A 21,287-nucleotide genomic window follows, 5' to 3' on the forward strand; every position below is an offset into this window, starting at 1 on the left:
ACGAAGCCCATTTTGGCCTTAGGGACCAGGTGATTTTTCGTTTATGTATATTCATTTTTTTCCCTCCTCCCCTACAGACCCATATGAGGGCTTGTTTTTTGCATAGTATACAAACACAAAAACATTTTTATTTATATTTTTTTAAAGGCTCTCAGCCCACTTTTTGATCAAAACATGTCCCCCATCCGCCATGTGGGGGCGGCCATTTTTGGATGGTCCCTAACATACATTATGAGTCTAATACTCACAAACCTCACCTCTGCTGTGCATATAGCTTCTTGACTGAGTGACATGCTAGATCAACCATCAATTTAAACATTTAAACTCCCTCCTGGGAAAAGGGGGAGGGGTGCAATTCCCTCAAAGTAGCATACAACAAAAAACACAAATAGCCAGCACAACTACATGATATACGAGTGCATGCTGCTGTAGCAAATGCAAAGTATACAAACAAAACAATTGCAGCGGCACATTTTATCAAAATTAAAAAAAAAAAAATTTTAAAGGCTCTCAGCGCACTTTTTGATCAAAACATGTCCCCCATCCGCCACGTGGAGGTGGCCATTTTTGGATGGTCCCTAACATACATTATGAGTCTAATACTCACAACCCTCACCTCTGCTGTGCATATAGCCTCTTGACTGAGTGACATGCTAGATCAAAAAACTAGACACAATGGCTCATAGTCTATGAGATAATGGCATTAGAAGCCTGTGTAAGAGCCCCACTGTTTCATAAATCAAATCCTAAAGTCCTGGGGTACCAATTTAAAATATTACTTTTAATAATACTTGATAAAATGTATAGACACAAGTAATAAATCATAAACACCTCTAAAGTGCATAGATCACCATAATAGATAAAGTAAGGTGAAAAAAATCCACACAATCAATAATATATTGCACGTAGTCCGATATTGCACTTGCACATTCCTATGCCCATAAGCTCGTAATCAGTCATGAATTGTCAGTCAATCAATCTAAACATGATTCTAAACATACAAGCAGTATGATGCATAGACCGGGGATAAATTGCACATGTGCCCAACAAAAAATTACACAGATAATGGTAATAGAAGTGGGGGGATATCCAAAAAAGCAGTGGCTTATATTGGGAAACTTGCTGGGAGACCGTATATGTATCTCTCCCTATGTTCCCTATCAATCCCTACAGTGTAGTGCAAGACTCCCTATTCTATATGCACCCTAGCTGTGTGGCACGTAACTGGGGCACTCGCCCTAGAACCTGTTTCCTACTCTGTACTGTCCCTGATTACATACACAGTATTAAGGTGCAAAGAATAAAAGTGCAAAGTGCTGTTCAGTGCAATAAACCTGACTGCAGCGTGTCTCCTACGCAGCGTTTCATCTTTGGCTCATCAGGGAGACTTCAGCAGCATTGGCAGTCATAGCATAATAGCAGCAGGATGGCAGTGGCAACTTACCTTACCAACATGCAATCTTTAAATATCCTCCTGGCGTCCATTACCTGTGCGCGCCATCACGCCACAGGCAGGGGGAGGGCGCATGCGCTCTCACTGGGATTCCCGGCCGGGACTGACGTCACTTCCGGTTGCGGCCGTAACTTACTGTACCGCCCTCGGAGCGTGTCATAGGGTAATTCCCGGACCATGGATCCCGCCCCCTCTCTCCAGCATTCGGCGTGTCACGCCCAAAGGGGAGGAATAGATAGTAACCATAGGGACTAACAGCGCATCCCTGACTGAGATTAACTCCTCACAAACCTCTCTATTAGTTGCCTATAACACCACAAGGTATATAAGTTAGTTACAATATAATACAGCATGGAAATCAAATTACAAATTGTCCTAAGCTAACAAGCGGATGGTTAGCATCTAGAATGTTATATTATGCCAGTAAAGATATCAATCTCTCCTAATGTCCTAAAGCCATGCAGTTAAACACACCCTGGGTCACCCTACCTGAGGGTAATCATTGGTGGCTAGTACATCAAAGTACCGCCCATAGGTAACCTCTAAAGATGCTGGTGGTGGCCCAAAGTATAGAAAACATGCATAGCATTCCCTAGGATAAAAATGGATACAATTTTCCATTCGTATCCCGATAGGGGGTATAGCACGATAATCCCCAGTTTTACAATACCAAAATTAAATTACTGAAATTGATATAATTACATAGATAACAGTAGTAGTTAAGGATACCAAAGTTTAAATGAAGCATATGAAATTCTGGGACTCATTCAAGCCCCCTGGTGCCAAGGAGTTCAGGCGATGAATCCATCTGCACTCAATTTGTAGCAATTTCTTGTCCCAATCACCTCCTCGGGGGCCTCTTTCCACACTTTGAATGCCTATGAATCTTAAATTTTTGGGGTCACCATTATGCATTTGGAGAACATGTCGGGCAAAGGTCGTGTCCCTTTGGTTAAGAATATCATTATAGTGGTCTCTTACTCTACGCCTAAACTCACGGCGTGTCTTGCCCACATAGTCCATGGGACACGTGCATTGTGCCAAATAAATGACTCCCATACTTTTACAGTTAATGAAGTCACGGATTTCAAAACTCCTTCCGTTGCTCGAACATACAAAGTTTTTACATTTCTTGATGGATGGACATTCTAAGCATGAACCATATTGAAATGTGCCGCTAGGTCTGCGGTCCAGCCATGTTGTAGGACCCCTCTTAGGTGGCAGATGACTATGTACGACCAGATCCCTGATACTGGGACCTTTTCTGTATGTAATAAGTGGTCTGCTACTAAGGATTGGTTTAATATCCTCGTCCGCTAGCAATATGTTCCAGTATTTTTCTAGGATATTTCTGATCTGCCCATGCATAGTATCAAAGGTACCGATCATGCGAATGGTGTTTTGTTCCTCTACCTTGTCCTCCACATCACTCTTTTTTGGGATTAGGAGATCCCTCCTATCCCGGGAGATAGCCCCATCAAAGGCCACCCTTAATACATCATCCGGGTATCCTTTTTCATGGAACCGGCACCTGAGGTCTTGAGCCTGACTCAGGAACTCTTTGGTCCCCGAACAGTTTCTCCACAACCTCAGGTACTGGCCCCTTGGTATACCTTTTTTGAGGGCCACTGGATGCGAGCTATCCCACCTCAATAATCCATTTGTAGACGTTGGTTTTCTATAGATGGATGTCTCAATGTTGTTGAGAGGTCCTTTTGCGATCAGTACGTCCAAAAAAGCCAACTTATCCGGACTCCACTCACAAGTAAACCTCAGATCCAGGTCATTACAATTAAGGACCCCCACGAACTCCTGGAATTGTTCTCCCGTTCCTGCCCATAAGATGAATATGTCATCTATATACCTCAGCCACATGGTCAGATGTTCGTGCCATGGGCTGAGGCCTTCCTCAAAGACCACCCTCTCCTCCCACCAGCCCACGAGCAAGTTGGCATACGTGGGGGCACAGGGGCTCCCCATCGCGGTGCCCCTGAGCTGGTGGAGAAAGCGGCCATTGTAGAGGAAGTAATTATGCATCAGGCAGAATTCCAGGAGTTCCATGGTGAGTTCGCTGTGGGGACCAAGATTCAGGTCCCTACTGGCAAGGAAGAATCTTACTGCCCGCAAGCCCAAATCATGCCTGATTGAGCTATATAGAGCCTCCACATCGATGGATGCAAAAATCATATTGTCATCCATCGAGATCCCATCCAACTTCAGGAGTAAGTCTGACGTGTCTCTGATGTAGGATGGCAACGTAAGAACAAAGGGGCGCAAGATCTCATCAAGATAGATTCCTACGTTCTGTGATAAGCTCCCCACCCCAGAGACAATTGGTCTTCCCTTTAGGGGATTAACCCCTTTGTGAATTTTGGGGAGTGAATAGAAAGTAGGAATCACCGGATGTGGAGGGACCAGAAATGATGCTTCATTTTCATCAACTAATTCATTTTCAAGTGCTCTAGAAATTATACTCTGAAGTTTATGGGAGAAAACTAGGGTGGGATCCCGTTCTAATGCTTTGTAGGTGGTCTTGTCATTAAGGATAGCCAGACACATGTTTTCATATTGTCCCCGATCCATCACCACCACATTATTTCCTTTATCCGATGGTTTTATTACAATCTCAGAATTTTGTGATAGTTCCTTTAGGGCCTTCCTTTCTTTAGGAGACAAGTTGTACCAAGCTTCTCCATTTCCCTGTCTAGCCTCCAATTCCCTAAGTTCCTTAATAACCAGAGATTCAAATATCTCAATATTAAGGCAGTCAGAGACCGGGGACACCTTGGTACTTTTATTTTTAAGGGATGTGAACGGTCCTTTACTTTTATCCCTTAAATCTTCCCTCTCTAGAGAATCTAGTGTCCTAAAGGTCTCCAGGTCAGATGGTACCAAATTCCTCTCCTGGCATATTTCTTTTTCTTGCCTGGAGAAAAAATGTTTCCATTTAATTTTCCTCACAAAGAGGGAAAGATCCTTTACCCATGAAAAAGAGTCATATTTAGTAGTCGGCACAAAAGAAAGGCCTTTTCTTAGAACCTTAGAACCATTTGTCCATCCGAGAGGATAGTGGTCGATAGATTTATGACCTATGTTGTACTCCCCCCCTTCCCCCCTGATTTCTCTCTCTCAGATCATAATATCTGGGGGGAGGGGCATTGGCCAAAAAACCAAGTCCTCCTCGACCTCTTCCTCTAGGGCGTCTCCCTCTGCCTCTCGATCTACCACGGTAGGGGCGATATTCCCCTCTCCTCTCGTGACCTGATTCTCTGTCCGTGTCAGATCCCTCTACCTCTGAAGAGGAAATATCCACCTCCTTTTCTCTAACTTCCTTATTGAGAAATGAATATGCCCTCCTTTCTTTAAACTCCTGCAGATCCCTTCGAAACTGCTGGTGTTTTCTTTCCTTCAGCGTGTATTGGAATCTTTCAATAGAGCCTTGTAGCACTGTTTCCTTTCTGTTTTAAATTTGAGGGCTTGCTCACGCAACTCCTCAAATTTTTTAGCTTTGATTTCCCATGTCAATTTCTCTTCTTCTAACAATAATTTCATAAACCTCATGGAGCTAGCTGTCGCCTCCTGTTCCCATTTCTCTATCAAGCTCGTGCTGCGGATACGTTCCGCTGGGGCGACAGCTATCCTTAACCCCTTGGGTACAATACTGTTCTTTAAATTGTTCTCAAGGGATTGGATCTCCCACCAGGACACTATGTAATCCTTGTATGCCTTGGTAAGTTCTCTAAACAATCCCTTGATATTAGTACTTATTGGTTTCTGGCTGTATTCTTGTTTAGAAAACACCTCTCTAACTTCCGAAACCCAACTATCAATGTTGAGAGTGTTTGTGAGGAAACTCGCCATTAAAGCGCTAAAATACTCTTAATTAGATCAAAAAACTAGACACAATGGCTCATAGTCTATGAGATAATGGCATTAGAAGCCTGTGTAAGAGCCCCACTGTTTCATAAATCAAATCCTAAAGTCCTGGGGTACCAATTTAAAATATAACTTTTAATAATACTTGATAAAATGTATAGACACAAGTAATAAATCATAAACATCTCTAAAGTGCATAGATCACCATAATAGATAAAGTAAGGTGAAAAAATCCACACAATAAATAATATATTGCACGTAGTCCGATATTGCACTTGCACATTCCTATGCCCATAAGCTCGTAATCAGTCATGAATTGTCAGTCAATCAATCTAAACATGATTCTAAACATACAAGCAGTATGATGCATAGACCGGGGACATGCTAGATCAACCATCAATTTAAACATTTAAACTCCCTCCTGGGAAAAGGGGGAGGGGTGCAATTCCCTCAAAGTAGCATACAACAAAAAACACAAATAGCCAGCACAACTACATGATATACGAGTGCATGCTGCTGTGGCAAATGCAAAGTATACAAACACAAAAATTGCAGCAGCACATTTTATCAACATTTTTTTAAATTTTTTTTAAAGGCTCTCAGCGCACTTTTTGATCAAAACGTGTCCCCCATCCGCCACGTGGAGGCGGCCATTTTTGAATGGTCCCTAACATACATTATGAGTCTAATACTCACAACTCTCACCTCTGCTGTGCATATAGCCTCTTGACTGGGTGACATGCTAGATCAACCATCCATTTAAACATTTAAACTCCCTCCTGGGAAAAGGGGAGGGGTGCGCTGAGAGCCTTTAAAAAAATATATATATATAAAAAATTTTGATAAAATGTGCCGCTGCAATTTTTGTGTTTGTATACTTTGCATTTGCCACAGCAGCATGCACTCGTATATCATGTAGTTGTGCTGGCTATTTGTGTTTTTTCTTGTTTTTTGCATCACCAATTGTACAGGGTGGGCCATTTATATGGATACACCTAAATAAAATGGGAATGGTTGGTGATATTAACTTCTTGTTTGTGGCACGTTAGTGTATGTGAGGGGGGGAAACTTTTCAAGATGGGTGGTGACATGGCGGCCATTTTGAAGTCGGCCATCTTGAATCCAATTTTTGTTTTTTAAATAGGAAGAGGGTCACGTGACACATCAAACTTCTAAGGAATTTCACAAGAAAAACATTGATGTGCTTGGTTTTAACGTAACTTTATTCTTTCATGAGTTATTTACAAGTTTCTTATAAAATGTGTTCAATGTGCTGTCCATTGTGTTGGATTGTCAATGCAACCCTCTTCTCCCACTCTTCACACACTGCTAGCAACACCGCAGGAGAAATGCTAGCACAGGCTTCCAGTATCCGTAGTTTCAGGTGCTGCACATGTCGTATCTTCACAGCATAGACAGTTGCCTTCAGATGACCCTAAAGATAAAAGTCTAAGGGGGTCAGATCGGGAGACCTTGGGAGCCATTCAACTGGCCCACGACGACCAATCTACTTTCCAGGAAACTGTTCATCTAAGAATGCTCGGACCTGATACCCATAATGTGATGGTGCACCATCTTACTCTAAAAACTCAGGGAACGTGCCAGCTTCAGTGCATAAAGAGGGAAACACATCATCATGTAGCAATTTTGCATATCCAGTGGCCTTGAGGTTTCCATTGATGAAGAATGGCCCCACTATCTTTGTACCCCATGTACTACACCATACCATCAATTTTTATGTTCCAACAGTCTTGGAGGGATCTATCCAATGTGGGTTAGTGTCAGACCAATAGTGGTGGTTTTGTTTGTTAACTTCACCATTCACATAAAAGTTTGCCTCATCACTGAACAAAATCTTCGGCATAAACTGAGGGTCCTGTTCCAATTTTTGTTTTGCCCATTCTGCAGCACCTGAAACTACGGATACTGGAAGCCTGTGCTAGCATTTCTCCTGCGGTGTTGCTATCAGTGTGTGAAGAGTGGGAGAAGAGGGTTGCATTGACAATCCAACACAATGGGCAGGACATTGAACACATTTTATAAGTGGTCAGAAACTTGTAAATAACTCATGAAAGAATAAAGTTACGTTAAAACCAAGCACATTATTGTTTTTCTTGTGCAATTCCCAATAAGTTTGATGTGTCACATGACCCTCTTCCTATTGAAAAAGCAAAACTTGGATTCAAAATGTCAAACTTCAAAATGGCACCACGGTCACCACCCATCTTGAAAAGTTTCCCCCCTCACATATACTAATGTGCCACAAACAGGAAGTTAATATCACCAACCATTCCCATTTTATTAAGGTGTATCCATATAAATGGCCCACCCTGTATATTAATTCCTGGTGCATTCCTTATAGTCTGGTATTATTGGTATTGTCGGTCTGTGTATAGTGGTTTTAATGGTAGTATTATTCAGTCTTGGTGTGGTGGTATATTTTGTTACATGTATACAGGTATTATTGGTCACAATATATTGGATTTAGTCGGTAACAGTATGATGGTAATATGTATGATGATGATTTTCCTCCTTGCATACTCGTAATATTGGTCATGAAAAATGATCTTATCTATGTTAATAGAATAGATATGTTAACATATCTTTATTTATGTGTGGAATAGGGGCAGAGCAGACGTGTGGCCATGGGCGCAATCTTGCAGGGGGCTTGTGCTTTATTTGGTCCAGGGCCTTGAGTGTTGTCAGTCCACTTATTCATATAAAATAATAGATATGGGAGTGTTTTGGCAATTTTACATCATTTAAAGGGTACTCTGCCCCTAGACATCTTATCCCATATCTAAAGGATAGGCAATCTCCCTGCTGCACCCATCATTCCTTTAGAGCGTCGGGTGCAATGCCAGAGGGCCAGAGGCTCTTGACGTCAATGACTGCGCCCCACTCATGACATCACGGCCACGCCCCTCAATGCAAGTCTATATACTTGCATTGAGGGGGCATGGCCGTGACCTCAAGAGCGGACCGTGATGTTGCGAGCCTCTGCCCCGCATGGCCAGTCATCGGAATGTATGGGGTGCCGCAGCCGAGGTACCCCTTTAACTCAGGCAGCACAATGCCTTGGACCAGCCCTGTGCCCTCATCTGACTTCTGGGAGACAGGCTTCACTGTAAGTCTATGGAGCCTGTCTACTGCAATGAGTCAGATAAAGCGGTAAGAGGGGAACCCAGCTATACTAGTGAGTGTGTGTGTGCGGGGGGGGGGGGGGGGGGGTGTCAGCACTGAGACCCTGACTTATAAAAACTTTTGAAATGTCTGCGTGACATGATTATAAACTTTTACTTTAATCACAGGATAACATATTGAGATCCCCATTCAAATTTAGCAGATTCTTTCCCTCCAAATTTTAGGGTGTGCTGTGTATCTTAAAATCCAAGTATTATTATGTATTATAATCCATATTGGCAACTCACCACATATTTCAACCTTAAATTCAATACATGTGTAGAACAGCTGAGTATGTCTTTTAGTAAACATAGAGATATGTCATGTTGTGTAATCTATGTTTCTTCAGGTACAAATAAATAGTCTTATGATAATTTGAGGACAAAATCAGCACTTCTTGTGTACAGTGATCATGTCTTTTTAATATTTATGACAGTGTTTATTGCTACTTTAGGGAACATTAGGCTACTTAAGGTGTTTTAGCTATAAAAAGCAGTACTTTGCTTCCTCCATAAATACACAATTTGCTCTTGTTCTGAGAGTCTGAAGTCCAAATGTCCAAATTAATGAGTATGATGAACTCTGTTCCCTATAAGCTCAGTGGTTATTTTGTTCAGGTAAACTTTGCATTTGTATGAACTCCCCAAACTCTCATACGAATCAGGCAGAGTTCTCTTGAATAGTTCTGGCCAAAACTGTGCAGGCATATAGTCAAGCCAGGACTGGCCATGAGAAGGGACAATGGAGTCTGGAGGAGAGTACATAGGAGTCTGAAGAAGGGGACATAGGGGTCTGGGGGGGACATAATGGACTAGAGGAGAACAGAGAGGTCTAGAGTAGGGGATAATGGGGTCTGAAGGAGGGGCCAAAGGAGTCTGGAGGAGGAAGACATAGAGATCTGAAGAAGGAGACTGGGGGGGGACGTGGGATTTGGTGAAAGATAGAGGGGTCTTGTGGGGAGCATAGGGCAGTCTGGGGGGACACAGGTCTGGAAGAGGGGACCTAGGTGTCTGAGGGAGGACAGAAGTGTCTGGGGGTGCAGAGATTTGGGGGATCAGATGGGTCTGGGGAAGAACAAAGGGTCTGGAGGAGGAGTAGAACTGGGGAGTCTGGAAGAGGAGGACATAGGGGTCTGGGGGAGAAACAGAGGTGGTCAGGGTTGTTAAGAGGGGTCTGGAGGAGGAGGACAGAGGAATATGGGGTAGGAGGACATAAGGGACATAAAGGAGTCTGATGGGGCACAAGGGTCTGGAGAAGGACTTTAGGGGTCTGAGGGAACAAAGAACACTCTGGGGGGTGGGGGGCAGAGGCGGCTGGAGGAGGACAATACAAGGGTGGAATTCAGCTGAACTGATACTTATATTCAGGGGGTATGGTCTGTGGCAGGGTTATATTCAGGTGCCCAGTGTGTGAAAGTATCAGGGAGCATGGTGAGGCAGTATTATGAGGCAGTATTATATTTATAGGATACAGAGTCTGTCACGATTTTATTCAAGGGCACATTGTGTGGCAGCATTATATTAAGGGGCACAGTGTCTGGCAGGGTTACTCTAGGCTTCCATACAGGTTTTTTTTTATTTATTTTTTAAGTTTTTTAAAGTATTTAATAGGAATCGGAAATATAAAAAAGGACTTCTTCTTCTTCTTCTTCTTCCTAGATCCACTTCTGACTTTGGCTGAAAAACTGCAGTTTTCCCCAAAAAAAGGCAGAAAAAAAGACTCTGTGGAAACCTAGCCTTATGATGATTAATGTCTTCATACAGAGGATGAGGATCTGCTGACAAAGTTAGGAACCAGTGGTGTCTAGGCATGAAACGCTGCAGGAAAGATGTAACTGAAAGAAGTCCTGTCATCTGTACCAGCTGAAGATGAACAATATAAATACTACAGAGAAGACGTCACCTATGAGTCACTAATATCATTGTGTATTCTGCCTAACAGTCCCATGTAAGTTCTGCAGTTATGATGGGTTACACTGTACCCAATCCATGGCTTTCAGGCTGTAACAAATCTACAACTACCATAATGCCTGAGGCTCTCCAGAACAGGAAAGATTGGTGGGGGTCCCAGCAGTAGGACCCACCAAAAAATGGGCTGCTTAGTCTAAAATGCCTGTGTCTATTTTTGGTCCCAGTTTGGGCTTTTATACAGTTACAGATCATCATCTCTATATCTCCACACTGCTTTCAGCTCTATAGCGGACGGAAAGAATTTGAATGATACACAATCAGTCTGCTCTTTCCACCGTAACAACAGTTGAGCCTGGAAAGGTGACTTTCCCATTGGATATCAGGTATTCAGCAATAAAACTTCCACTACCCTCTACCTCTACTAAGGTCACAAAAATTAACTCTTTGCCTGCCCTTGAACCTCATTACTTTATAAGACTATTTTCAACATACTGTATGGTTATACTATATAACTCATACAGTTAACAAATATTACTACTATAAAAAAATCAAATCTTATGACTATACGTATTACCAGCATACTATTACTGACTAAACCCAGTATACGGACACCAATATTACCAACAATACCCTTAAATATGGAATAAACAAAGCCACCACACTATAAGCACTACCATTACCACCAGGCAATGACTAGAATATAGTGCCATACTGTTACTGAGTGAAAACACTATACTCAAGCCAACATTACCAATAATACCAGTATACAAAGGCAAAATATGTATACCATATGAGTTTACAGTTACATCCATTGACTCATAGGTGGAATATTCTCTGATCACAGTCCTCCTCATTCCTCTTTTTCTCCATCCTGTTCAGACTGCTATGTCAACTCCTCCCAGCTATGACTTGTTTCTTTAACATCTAAGGGACAAACATCTTAGGCTACTTTCACACTGCCGTTATGTCCCGGCGGTACACCGGCCATTGCAAAACAACGGGAGTATAGAGGGAGAAAAATGAGTGCATGCATACTACTCTAAAACAATGGACCACATTATAATCAATCGGAATCAATAGGATCCAATGGTGCCCATTGTGACCCATCCCAATAATGGATGTTAAAAGCAAAAAAAAAAAAAGAGCCTAATGGACCCATTATGGGCGGGTCACAACAGCAGTGTGAAAGTAGCTTTAGTCCCTGCATTATCCAGCACCCTCTCTATCTCTACACAAGAGTATTATGGTCAGACTGGAAAGAATTAAACAACTTCCTGTGGAGCATACAGCAGCTGATAACAACTGGAAGGATTAAGATTTTTAAATAGAAGTAGTTTAAAAATCTGTTTCTTTCTGACACCAGTTGATATGAAAAAAATTTTTTTCCACCGGAGTACCCCTTTATTGCTTTGAAGTGTAATGGTCATTTAGTACAAATGCAGACATGTTGATAGCACTGGGTCTCAGTCCTGAGACCTGCTAAGAACAAGAATTACAGTCTGGTGAAGTATGCGGTAGCACACGTCTTAATCCCCAATTGTCACTCAAATAGAGTGAAAATGTAAGATTTGCTAACCGGGGAGTAGAGCACGCTACCATGCACTTCCCTGGCTTATAACTTATGATCACAGCTGGTCTCAGGACTGACACCTGGTGCAATCTTAACTTTTGACATATCTGGACAACGTGTCAATAGTTGTTCTAAATTACAGTGATGCTTTAAGGTCTTTGGCCTGATCAGTCTGACCTGCCCTCTGCCTCTATCTGCAGAAACAAGTTTTAATGGTTTCAGGTTGCATATTCCAGAAACTTCTTTAATAATGGTCCTTGAAAGTGCCAGCATATTTTATTATTACTTTATTATGAACCTGAAAACAGCTGCTTCTTACATGAGAGTGGGCTCAGCTTATCACCGGCCGGTGATAGACTGACGGCACTCCGACCTTCCTGTCCCCAGGAAGAGCGTGAGGCCAATGGGGGAAGGTGAGTTAAAGTATATTTTGTTTATCTTTTGCAGCCCGGGCATAGGGATACAGCGTACAGTATAGAGTTCCAGCACCGGCGGCCCGCAACAAACAGGAAGACGAGGAGGCCAGGGCTTGCGGGTGATATGTGAGTAGTTCCCCGATGGGGACCGCTGATAATTAATTTGGCGGGAGGGGGAGAAGCAGAACAGCGCTCGTGGGTCACATGATTTGGGGGGGAATACCGTTATATACCGTGGAACCGCCATAAGTTACAAAAATACCGTGATACACATATTTGGTCATACCGCCCAGCTCTACCTCCAGATGTATAGGCTGTTCTGCATGCTGGGATTTGGAGTTTTACAATAGCTGGAGGCATCTTGATTGGGAAACACAGATTTATGCATGTGTGTGTATATATCAATGTTTTGCAAACAGGGTGCCTCCAGCTGTTGGAATACTACAAATCCCAGCATGCTGAGAGTTGTAGTTTTTGCAACAGCTGAATACACTCTGATTGGGAAATATATGGATATTTTTTTCTTTCCTATGATATATACATACACGCATAGTAGTGTATCTAAGGGGATGTAATCCAAACTTCTCTCTCGGGTGTGTCCATCCATCCGGCGTCAATATTAAGACGCTGAATGATTGTGAACTGTCCCATTCAAATGAACGGAATCAGTTCTAGTACCAGTTTCCCTCCAGTGCATGCCAGATGTATGTGAACCCAGCCTTATTCGGTCTGCAGGGTGCCAGCGAATAGCGGGTATCTACCACTATATGTCACTGGATGTGAGAATATTGGTCTATGTATCATGGTTTTTATTTATGAACATTATAGCGCTATTGTGTGTGTCTAGCAAATCTTGTGTGTCTACAGGGACATACGCTTTGTGGCTTGTGCTCCTGATCTTTTAACCCTTTAAGGACTCAGCGTTTTTCCACTTCCATTTTTTCCTTCTCACCTTCTAAAATTCATAACACATTCAGTTTTTCACCTACAGACCCATGTGCGCTACCAATTTTACTTTGTAATTACATCAGTCGACTTCAGTTTCTAAGCAGTGCACTTTTCATTAAAAGTGACACATATTTATTCTGTAGGTCCATACGGTTACAAGGATACCCAATTTATGTAGGTTTTATTTTTTAATACTCATTTTAAAAAAATACAACTACATGCACCAAAATTAGTATGTTTAAAATTGGCATCTTCTGACCCCTATAACTTCTTGATTTTTCTGTATATGAGGATGTATGAGGGCTCATTTTTTGCGCCATGGTCTGTAGTTTTAATTGGTACCATTGTTGTTTTGATGGGACTTTTGATCACTTTTAATACATTTTTTTAGGGTATACAAAATGACCAAAAATATGCATTTTTGGAATTTTTTAACATATACGCCATTGACCGTGCTGTTTAATTAACATTATATTTTTATAGTTCGGACATTTACGCATGTGGCAATACCATATATGTTTATGTTTATTTTTGTTTACATATTTTTTTATGGGAAAAGGGGGGTGGGTGATTTAAACTTTTTATTAGGGAAGGGGTTAAGTCACATTTATTAACTTTTTTTTTTATTTACCATTTTTTAGTCCCCATAGTGGACTATTACATGCAATCTTCTGATTGTATACACTGTTCAATGCTATGCCTTGAATAGATCACTGTTATCGGCGCTCTGCTGATCCAGCCGATTTCACCGCAGTGGTCCCGAACAGCCCGACTGAGCTGCCGGGAACGGTTTTACTTTCATGTTAGATGCGGCGATCAACTTTGATTGCTATGTCTAAGAGGTTAATGTTGGGCATCACCGCGATCGGTGATGTATGGCATTAGACATGAGTCCTGGTGGCTGACCACCCGACTATGATGCAGGGTCTGCCCGTGAGCCCGTGTCATAGCAGGGGAGCAGGCGCAGGGCATACAGGTATGCCCTGCATCCTTAAGAGGTTAATAAACGTGCAACACTCTTGGCATGCTACATCCTGAATTAACTAAATGTGACTGACTTGTTCGGCTTTTGGGCCCCACTTTTAATTTTGCCCAGGGCCATGTTAAGTCTAAAATTTCCCTGACCCCTGCCCATGTGAATGTACCCTGTACATTCACATGGGGGAGAGGCAAACCTCCAGCTGTTGCAAAACTACAACTCCCAGTATGCCCTTTAGCTGTCCATGCATGCTGGGGGTTGTAGTTATGCAACAGCTGGAGGCTCACTGGTTGCAAAACCCCGAGTTTGGTTGAAAAACACTGAGAGTTTGTTACCTGTGTGCCTTCAGTTGTTGCAAAAACTACAACTCTCAGCATGCAGTGACAGTCAAAGGGCATGCTGGGACTTGTAGTTATGCAACAGCTGGAGGCATACTACTACAACTTCCAGCATGCCTTTTGGCTGTCTGTGCATGCTGGGGGTTGTTGTTATGCAACAGCTGGAGGCACACTGGTTGCAAAACACTGAGAGTTTGTTACTTAACTCATTGTTTCACAACCAGTGTGCCTCCAGCTGTTTCAAAACTACAACTCTAACCCTTTTTTTTTCCAGCTCACCGAGGACCCGGAATAGCCGCAAATCAACGATCTGAATTGATATGTAGTACACATGAGCTGTACATCATATCTGCTTGCATTTATCTCCTGCTTTTATCTTTCTACATACACTCCTCCAGGGATTGTCTCTCTTAAGATAACCTTTAACACTGTTATGAACCACTACAGCTATTTCTAATGCAGTATGCCCCAGTATATTGCAGTATTTCTTACTTTCCCGGCTGTATCCATTGCGACTCCACGAGCACTGCAGTTTCTGGAAGTCTATAGTTGAAGTGTGGCACTATTACTAATTTACACCTAAAAGTACAAGGAATGTGTAACCCCTCCCAGTACCTGTAAATCATTCTAATTCTTTAACTCCTGCGAAACCTGTTTTTCTGAGATGTGCTTCTCTCTTGTCTTTTTACAGTTATTGTGTGACAGACATAGTGCAGTGATGCTGAAAATGAGATAAGAGTCACCTTACAAGGCATAATTGTTCACTTGATTATTTGCAAGACACAATTCTCCATTCTGGCCCTTGTACACCTCAGATATCACATCTCATTTCTTATACAATGTTATGAATGGAAATTCTTCCCTACATAATACATAATGCCTAGGAAATCTTACATGTACTTGAGTCTTATCTGCTGTACAAGTGTTAAAAATATGTTTGCATTTTCTTGGTTCTACCTGTTTCTAGGAAAGCTGAGTGACAAATATTATTTCCACCTTTACAGTACTCACATTTATCAATCACCCTTGTGATCCATAAATTTACTGTATAGTATCAGGCCCAAGACCTGATTATGGAATCAACATATGTATTATGAATGTATATGTGTATCATCTTGAATCCAAGACCTGGGTGAGGGTTCAGACTGTGTCTGTTGTTTGTGAATCCTGTTTTATTGGTGGGTCTGTTTGTGCTACGCCTCCTTTGAAATCAGACACCCTAGCCATCATAAAACAAACTGAGATAAGGGACCAGGTAAGAGGGATGGCCGTTGCCCCCACCTGGTGGGATCAGATGGATTCCTTTTCCTTCCTAAAAAGCAGCTGTGAAACATAGATGCTGAGCACATTGTTTTGGCTCACAAACCTTTGTTACAAGCCTGTGGCAAACGCTGGGCAAAATTCTAAAAAACAGCTGGAGACTCACCCACAAGGACTGCTATGCAACCATTAAGCTGTAAGGATTTTCTTTTTGTTTTATAAATTGTCTTGCTGAACTCTTTAGTATATTCTTGTAAATGTATGTCATTTGTTTATTTTACACGTAGCATTGTGATACCTTTTTTCAGATTAAAAATGTTGAATTAATCAGCTCTGGTCTTTGATCTCTTAATATAGGCGCTCACCTTTCTGAAGGAGGTTCTGGTGAAACACTTTTAACAAAGGGTTAATTGGTAACTTGCTGGGACTATTAATGGAAACCCAGAGGTCTGGTGGCTTTAACCCTTGCACCATCACACTCTCTCTAGCATCTTGGCTGGACAGATAAGGTGTAATCGTGACATATAACCAACTGTATGAGGACACCCTCCTGGTTATTATAAAGTTTAGAAGCTTCAGGCACAGCTATTGAAAACAGGCATAACATCAACCACATGCCATGTAATCTCCATGGCCAAACAATGATAATAGAAAGTGTCATACTCATGAGCTAAATGACTTTAAAGTGTACCTGCCATTAGAATTTTTTTTTTATATAATATAGAGAATAATATTATAAGTTTATTTGTAATATACATTGGTTAAAAAATGTGTATTTTATTGTCCCTGCAGCTATTGCCTGTGTGTCTCTGTGAGGAGTCCAAATACAGGAAGTGAGGGTGGACAAGCAGGGTTCTGTGCAGTGAGGACAAGCAGGGCTCTGTACACTGAGGACAAGCAGGGCTCTGTACACTGAGGACATGCAGAGCTCTGCACACTGAGGACAAGCAGAGCTTTGTACACTGAGGACAAGCAGGGCTCTGTGCACTGAGGACAAGCAGGGCTCTGTGCAGTGAAGACATGCAGGACTCTATACAATGAGGACAAGCAGGGCTCTGTACACTATGGAGAAGGAGGGCTCTGTGCACTGAGGACAAGCAGTACTCTGTGCAGTGAGGACAAGCAGTGCTCTGTGCAGTGAGGACAAGCAGTGCTCTGTGCACTGAGGACAAGCAGGGCTCTGTATACTGAGGACAAGCAGTGCTCTGTATACTGAGGACAAGCAGGACTCTGTGCACTGAGGACAAGCAGGGCTCTGCACTGAGGACAAGCAGGGCTCTGCGCACTGAGGACAAGCAGGGCTCTGTGCACTGAGGACAAGCAGGGCTCTGTGCACTGAGGACAAGCAGGGCTCTGTGCACTGAGGACAAGCAGGGCTCTGTGCACTGAGGACAAGCAGGGGTCTGTGAAATGAGGACAAGTAGGGCTCTGTGCACTGAGGACAAGCAGGGCTCTGTACACTGAGGACAAGCAGGGCTCTGTACACTGAGGACAAGCAGTGCTCTGTGCACTGAGGACAAGCAGGGTTCTATGCACATAGGACAAGCAGGGCTCTGTACACTGAGGACAAGCAGGGCTCTGTGCAGTGAGGACCGGCAGGGCTCTGTACACTGAGGACAAGCAGGGTTCTATGGACAAAGGACAAGCAGGGATCTGTGCACTGAGGACAAGCAGGGCTCTGTGCACTATGGAGAAGGAGGGTTCTGTGCACTGAGGACAAGCAGTACTCTGTGCAGTGAGGACAAGTAGTGATCTGTGCAGTGAGGACAAGCAGTGCTCTGTGCACTGAGGACAAGCAGTGCTCTGTATACTTAGGACAAGCAGTGCTCTGTATACTGAGGACAAGCAGGACTCCATACACTGAGGATAAGCAGGGCTCTGTACACTGAGGACAAGCAGGGCTCTGTACAATGAGGACAAGCAGGGCTATGTGCACTGAGGACAAGCAGGGCTCTGTGCGCGGAAGACAAGCAGGGCTCTGTGCACTGAGGACAAGCAGGGCTCTGTGCACTAAGGACAAGCAGGGCTCTGTGCAATGAGGACAAGCAGGGCTCTGTGCACTGAGAACAAGCAGGGCTCTGTGCACTGAGGACAAGCAGGGGTCTGTGAAATGACGACAAGCAGGGCTCTGTGCACTGAAGACAAGCAGGCTCTGTACATTGAGGACAAGCAGGGCTCTGTACAATGAGGACAAGCAGGGCTCTGTGCACGGAGGACAAGCAGGGCTCTGTGCACGGAGGACAAGCAGGGCTCTGTGCACGGAGGACAAGCAGGGCTCTGTGCACGGAGGACAAGCAGGGCTCTGTGCACGGAGGACAAGCATGGCTCTGTGCACGGAGGACAAGCAGGGCTCTGTGCACTGAGGACAAGCAGGGCTCTGTGCACGGAGGACAAGCAGGGCTCTGTGCACGGAGGACAAGCAGGGCTCTGTGCACGGAGGACAAGCAGGGCTCTGTGCACTGAGGACAAGCAGGGCTCTGTGCACTGAGGACAAGCAGGGCTCTGTGCACTGAGGACAAGCAGGGCTCTGTGCACTGAGGACAAGCAGGGCTCTGTGCACTGAGGACAAGCAGGGCTCTGTGCACTGAGGACAAGCAGGGCTCTGTGCACTGAGGACAAGCAGGGCTCTGCGCACTGAGGACAAGCAGTGCTCTGTGCAGTGAGGACAAGCAGGGCTCTGTGCACTGAGGACAAGCAGGGCTCTGTGCACTGAGGACAAGCATGATTGACAAGACAAGAGCCTGCACGGAGCCTTCTTGTCCTGCCCTCGCCTCCTATATTTGGACTCCACACAGAGATGAATAGGCAATAGCTGCAGGGACAACATTTTATCACCCAAAAATAAACACATTTTTAAATCAATGTATATTGCAAATATACATATAATGGTATTTTCAACATTATATCAAATATTTTGATAATTACAGGTACACTTCAAATATTGAGAGCCATAGGATGCCACAACTTAATTAGTGAAATTCGGGTAGAATACAGACATGGAGCACATCTACAATCCTGTATAATGATCTGATTGCTTCTCAGCATAATATCAAAAACTAACAGGTTGTTAGTATACATTTTTGATCAAAAAGTACAAGCCCACTCGCCACGTCAAGGCCACCTATTCAAGTGGGTCCCTAACGTCCCTAGCATAAAATGGCGTAGCACTGGGCGGCGACCACCACCGCCGTGACAACAGTGCCCACGGGGGGGAGCGACCCACTGGCAGAGCGGCCCCAATGCCACTCAAACCAGTCTATGGGCCGCACCCGCCCGCAGACACAGCCCCACGGCAGCAACGGACGCCGCCCTGCACCACACCAGTGTGAACAAGGTGTAATGGCTCACTTACCATGCTCTCCCAGTCAGATTGGGAGGCTGCTAGGAAAGAAATGGCCCTTGTGTGGCTAATTACCACCTATATAGGGTTGGGCTGAGGGGGTGGGGAAGAGTGCAGCACATGTTAAAAAAAAAATTAAAAAAAAAAAGGGAAGGATAGAAATCACAGTGTGAATTCGGGTAGAAAACAGACATGGCGCACATCTACAATCTTGTATAATAATCTGATTGCTTCTCAGCATAATATCAAAAACTAACAGGTTGTTAGTATACATTTTTGATCAAAAAGTACAAGCCCACTCGCCACGTCAAGGCCACCTATTCAGGGTGGTTCCCTAATGTCCCTAGCATAAAATGGCGTAGCACTGGGCGGCGACCACCACCACCGCGACACCAGTGCCCACGGGGGGGAGCGACCCACTGGCAGAGCGGCCCCAATGCCACTCAAACCAGTCTATGGGCCGCATCCGCCCGCAGACACAACACCACGGCAGCAACGGACGCCGCCCTGCACCACACCAGTGTGAACAAGGTGTAATGACTCACTTACCATGCTCTCCCAGTCAGACTGGGAGGCTGCTAGGAAAGAAATGGCCCTTGTGTGGCTAATTACCACCTATATAGGGTTGGGCTGAGGGGGTGGGGAAGAGTGCAGCACATGTTCAAAAAAAAAAAAGGGAAGGATAGAAATCACAGTGTGAATTTTTTATTTTTTTTTGCTTGAACATGTGCTGCACTCTTCCCCACCCCCTCAGCCCAAACCTATATAGGTGGTAATTAGCCACACTAGGGCCATTTTACTCCTAGCAGCCTCCCAGTCTGACTGGGAGAGCAAGGTAAGTGAGCCATTACACCTTGTTCACACTGGTGTGGTGGGGGGGGTGTGCGTTGCTGCCGTGGCGCTGTGTCTGCGGGCGGGTGCGGCCCATAGACTGGTTTGAGAGGCATTGGGGCCGCTCTGCCAGTGGGTCGCTCCCCCCCGTGGGCACCTGTGTCGCGGCGGTGGTGGTCGCCGCCCGGTGCTACGCCATTTTATGCTAGGGACGTTAGGGACCCACTCTGAATAGGTGGCCTTGACGTGGCGAGTGGGCTTGTACTTTTTGATAAAAAATGTATACTAACAACCTGTTAGTTTTTGATATTGTGCTGAGAAGCAATCAGATCATTATACAAGATTGTAGATGTGCGCTATGTCTGTATTCTACTCGAATTCATATTTTAATTAGTGAAATGTTTAATCTGCTAGATCTGCACCACTCAACCATAACTGATATAACTGTGCAGCAGAAGCCTCTAGGGGTAAAAACACAGCACGGTGTGTAAAGGTTAGTGTTGAGCGGCATAGGCCATATTCGAATTCGCAAATTTTCGCGAATATATGGACCAATATTTGTCATACATTCGCGAATATTCGCATATTCGTAATATTCTCGCTTTATTTTCGCATATGTGAAAATTAGCGTATGCGAAAATTTACATATGCAAAAATTAACATATACATAAATTAGCATAAACGAAAATTCGCATATGTGAAAATTCGCATATGTAAATCTTTCGCATATGCGAAAATTCGCACACCAGTCTCACACAGTAGTATTAGAGCCTTCTTTACACCACACAAGCTGGAAGCAGAGAGGGATGATCACTGTGATGTTTACTGTGAAAAAAAAAAAAATAATGAATATTCGTAATTACGAATATATAGTGCTATATTCGCGAATATTCGCGAATTCGCGAATATGCGATATTCGCGAATAAAATTTGCATTGCGAATATTCGCGAGCAACACTAGTAAAGGTTACCTATCCTATGTTGAACTGTATCTCTTTTTTTATTTATTTTTATTTCTTAGCTGAGGAATGTGCTCTCGAATCACCCATAGTGCAAAACGTGTTACACTTAAAAAAAGTGCACAGAGTATGCGGTCTATCGCAAGCCCTTCTCCGACAGGAGAGTGGCCCCCAACAAACCTTAACCTTCGCCTCCGGACCAAAAGGTACCTGCGAGGTTCCAGG

At 43.7% G+C, this 21,287-nt stretch overlaps 1 protein-coding gene and 1 long non-coding RNA gene across 2 annotated transcripts in view; one reads left to right on the forward strand and one right to left on the reverse strand.

The window, feature by feature from the left end:
* LOC130362366 (alcohol dehydrogenase 1-like) overlaps positions 1–15,284 on the reverse strand; it is a 74,680-nt gene extending 59,396 nt beyond the window's left edge. The window contains exon 1 of the mRNA XM_056566732.1: positions 15,166–15,284. Within this exon, the coding sequence (XP_056422707.1) occupies positions 15,166–15,183 (18 nt within the window). The 5' untranslated portion in view covers positions 15,184–15,284. The remainder of the gene's footprint in view (positions 1–15,165) is intronic.
* Positions 1–21,287, forward strand: part of LOC130362380 (uncharacterized) — a 78,876-nt gene that overhangs the window by 21,032 nt on the left and 36,557 nt on the right. Inside the window, exons 2-3 of the long non-coding RNA XR_008891387.1 lie at positions 10,171–10,459; positions 12,440–12,534. This is a non-coding gene — a long non-coding RNA (uncharacterized LOC130362380). The remainder of the gene's footprint in view (positions 1–10,170; positions 10,460–12,439; positions 12,535–21,287) is intronic.

Source organism: Hyla sarda, chromosome 1 (assembly GCF_029499605.1).
Source record: "Hyla sarda isolate aHylSar1 chromosome 1, aHylSar1.hap1, whole genome shotgun sequence".
NCBI lineage: Eukaryota > Metazoa > Chordata > Amphibia > Anura > Hylidae > Hyla > Hyla sarda.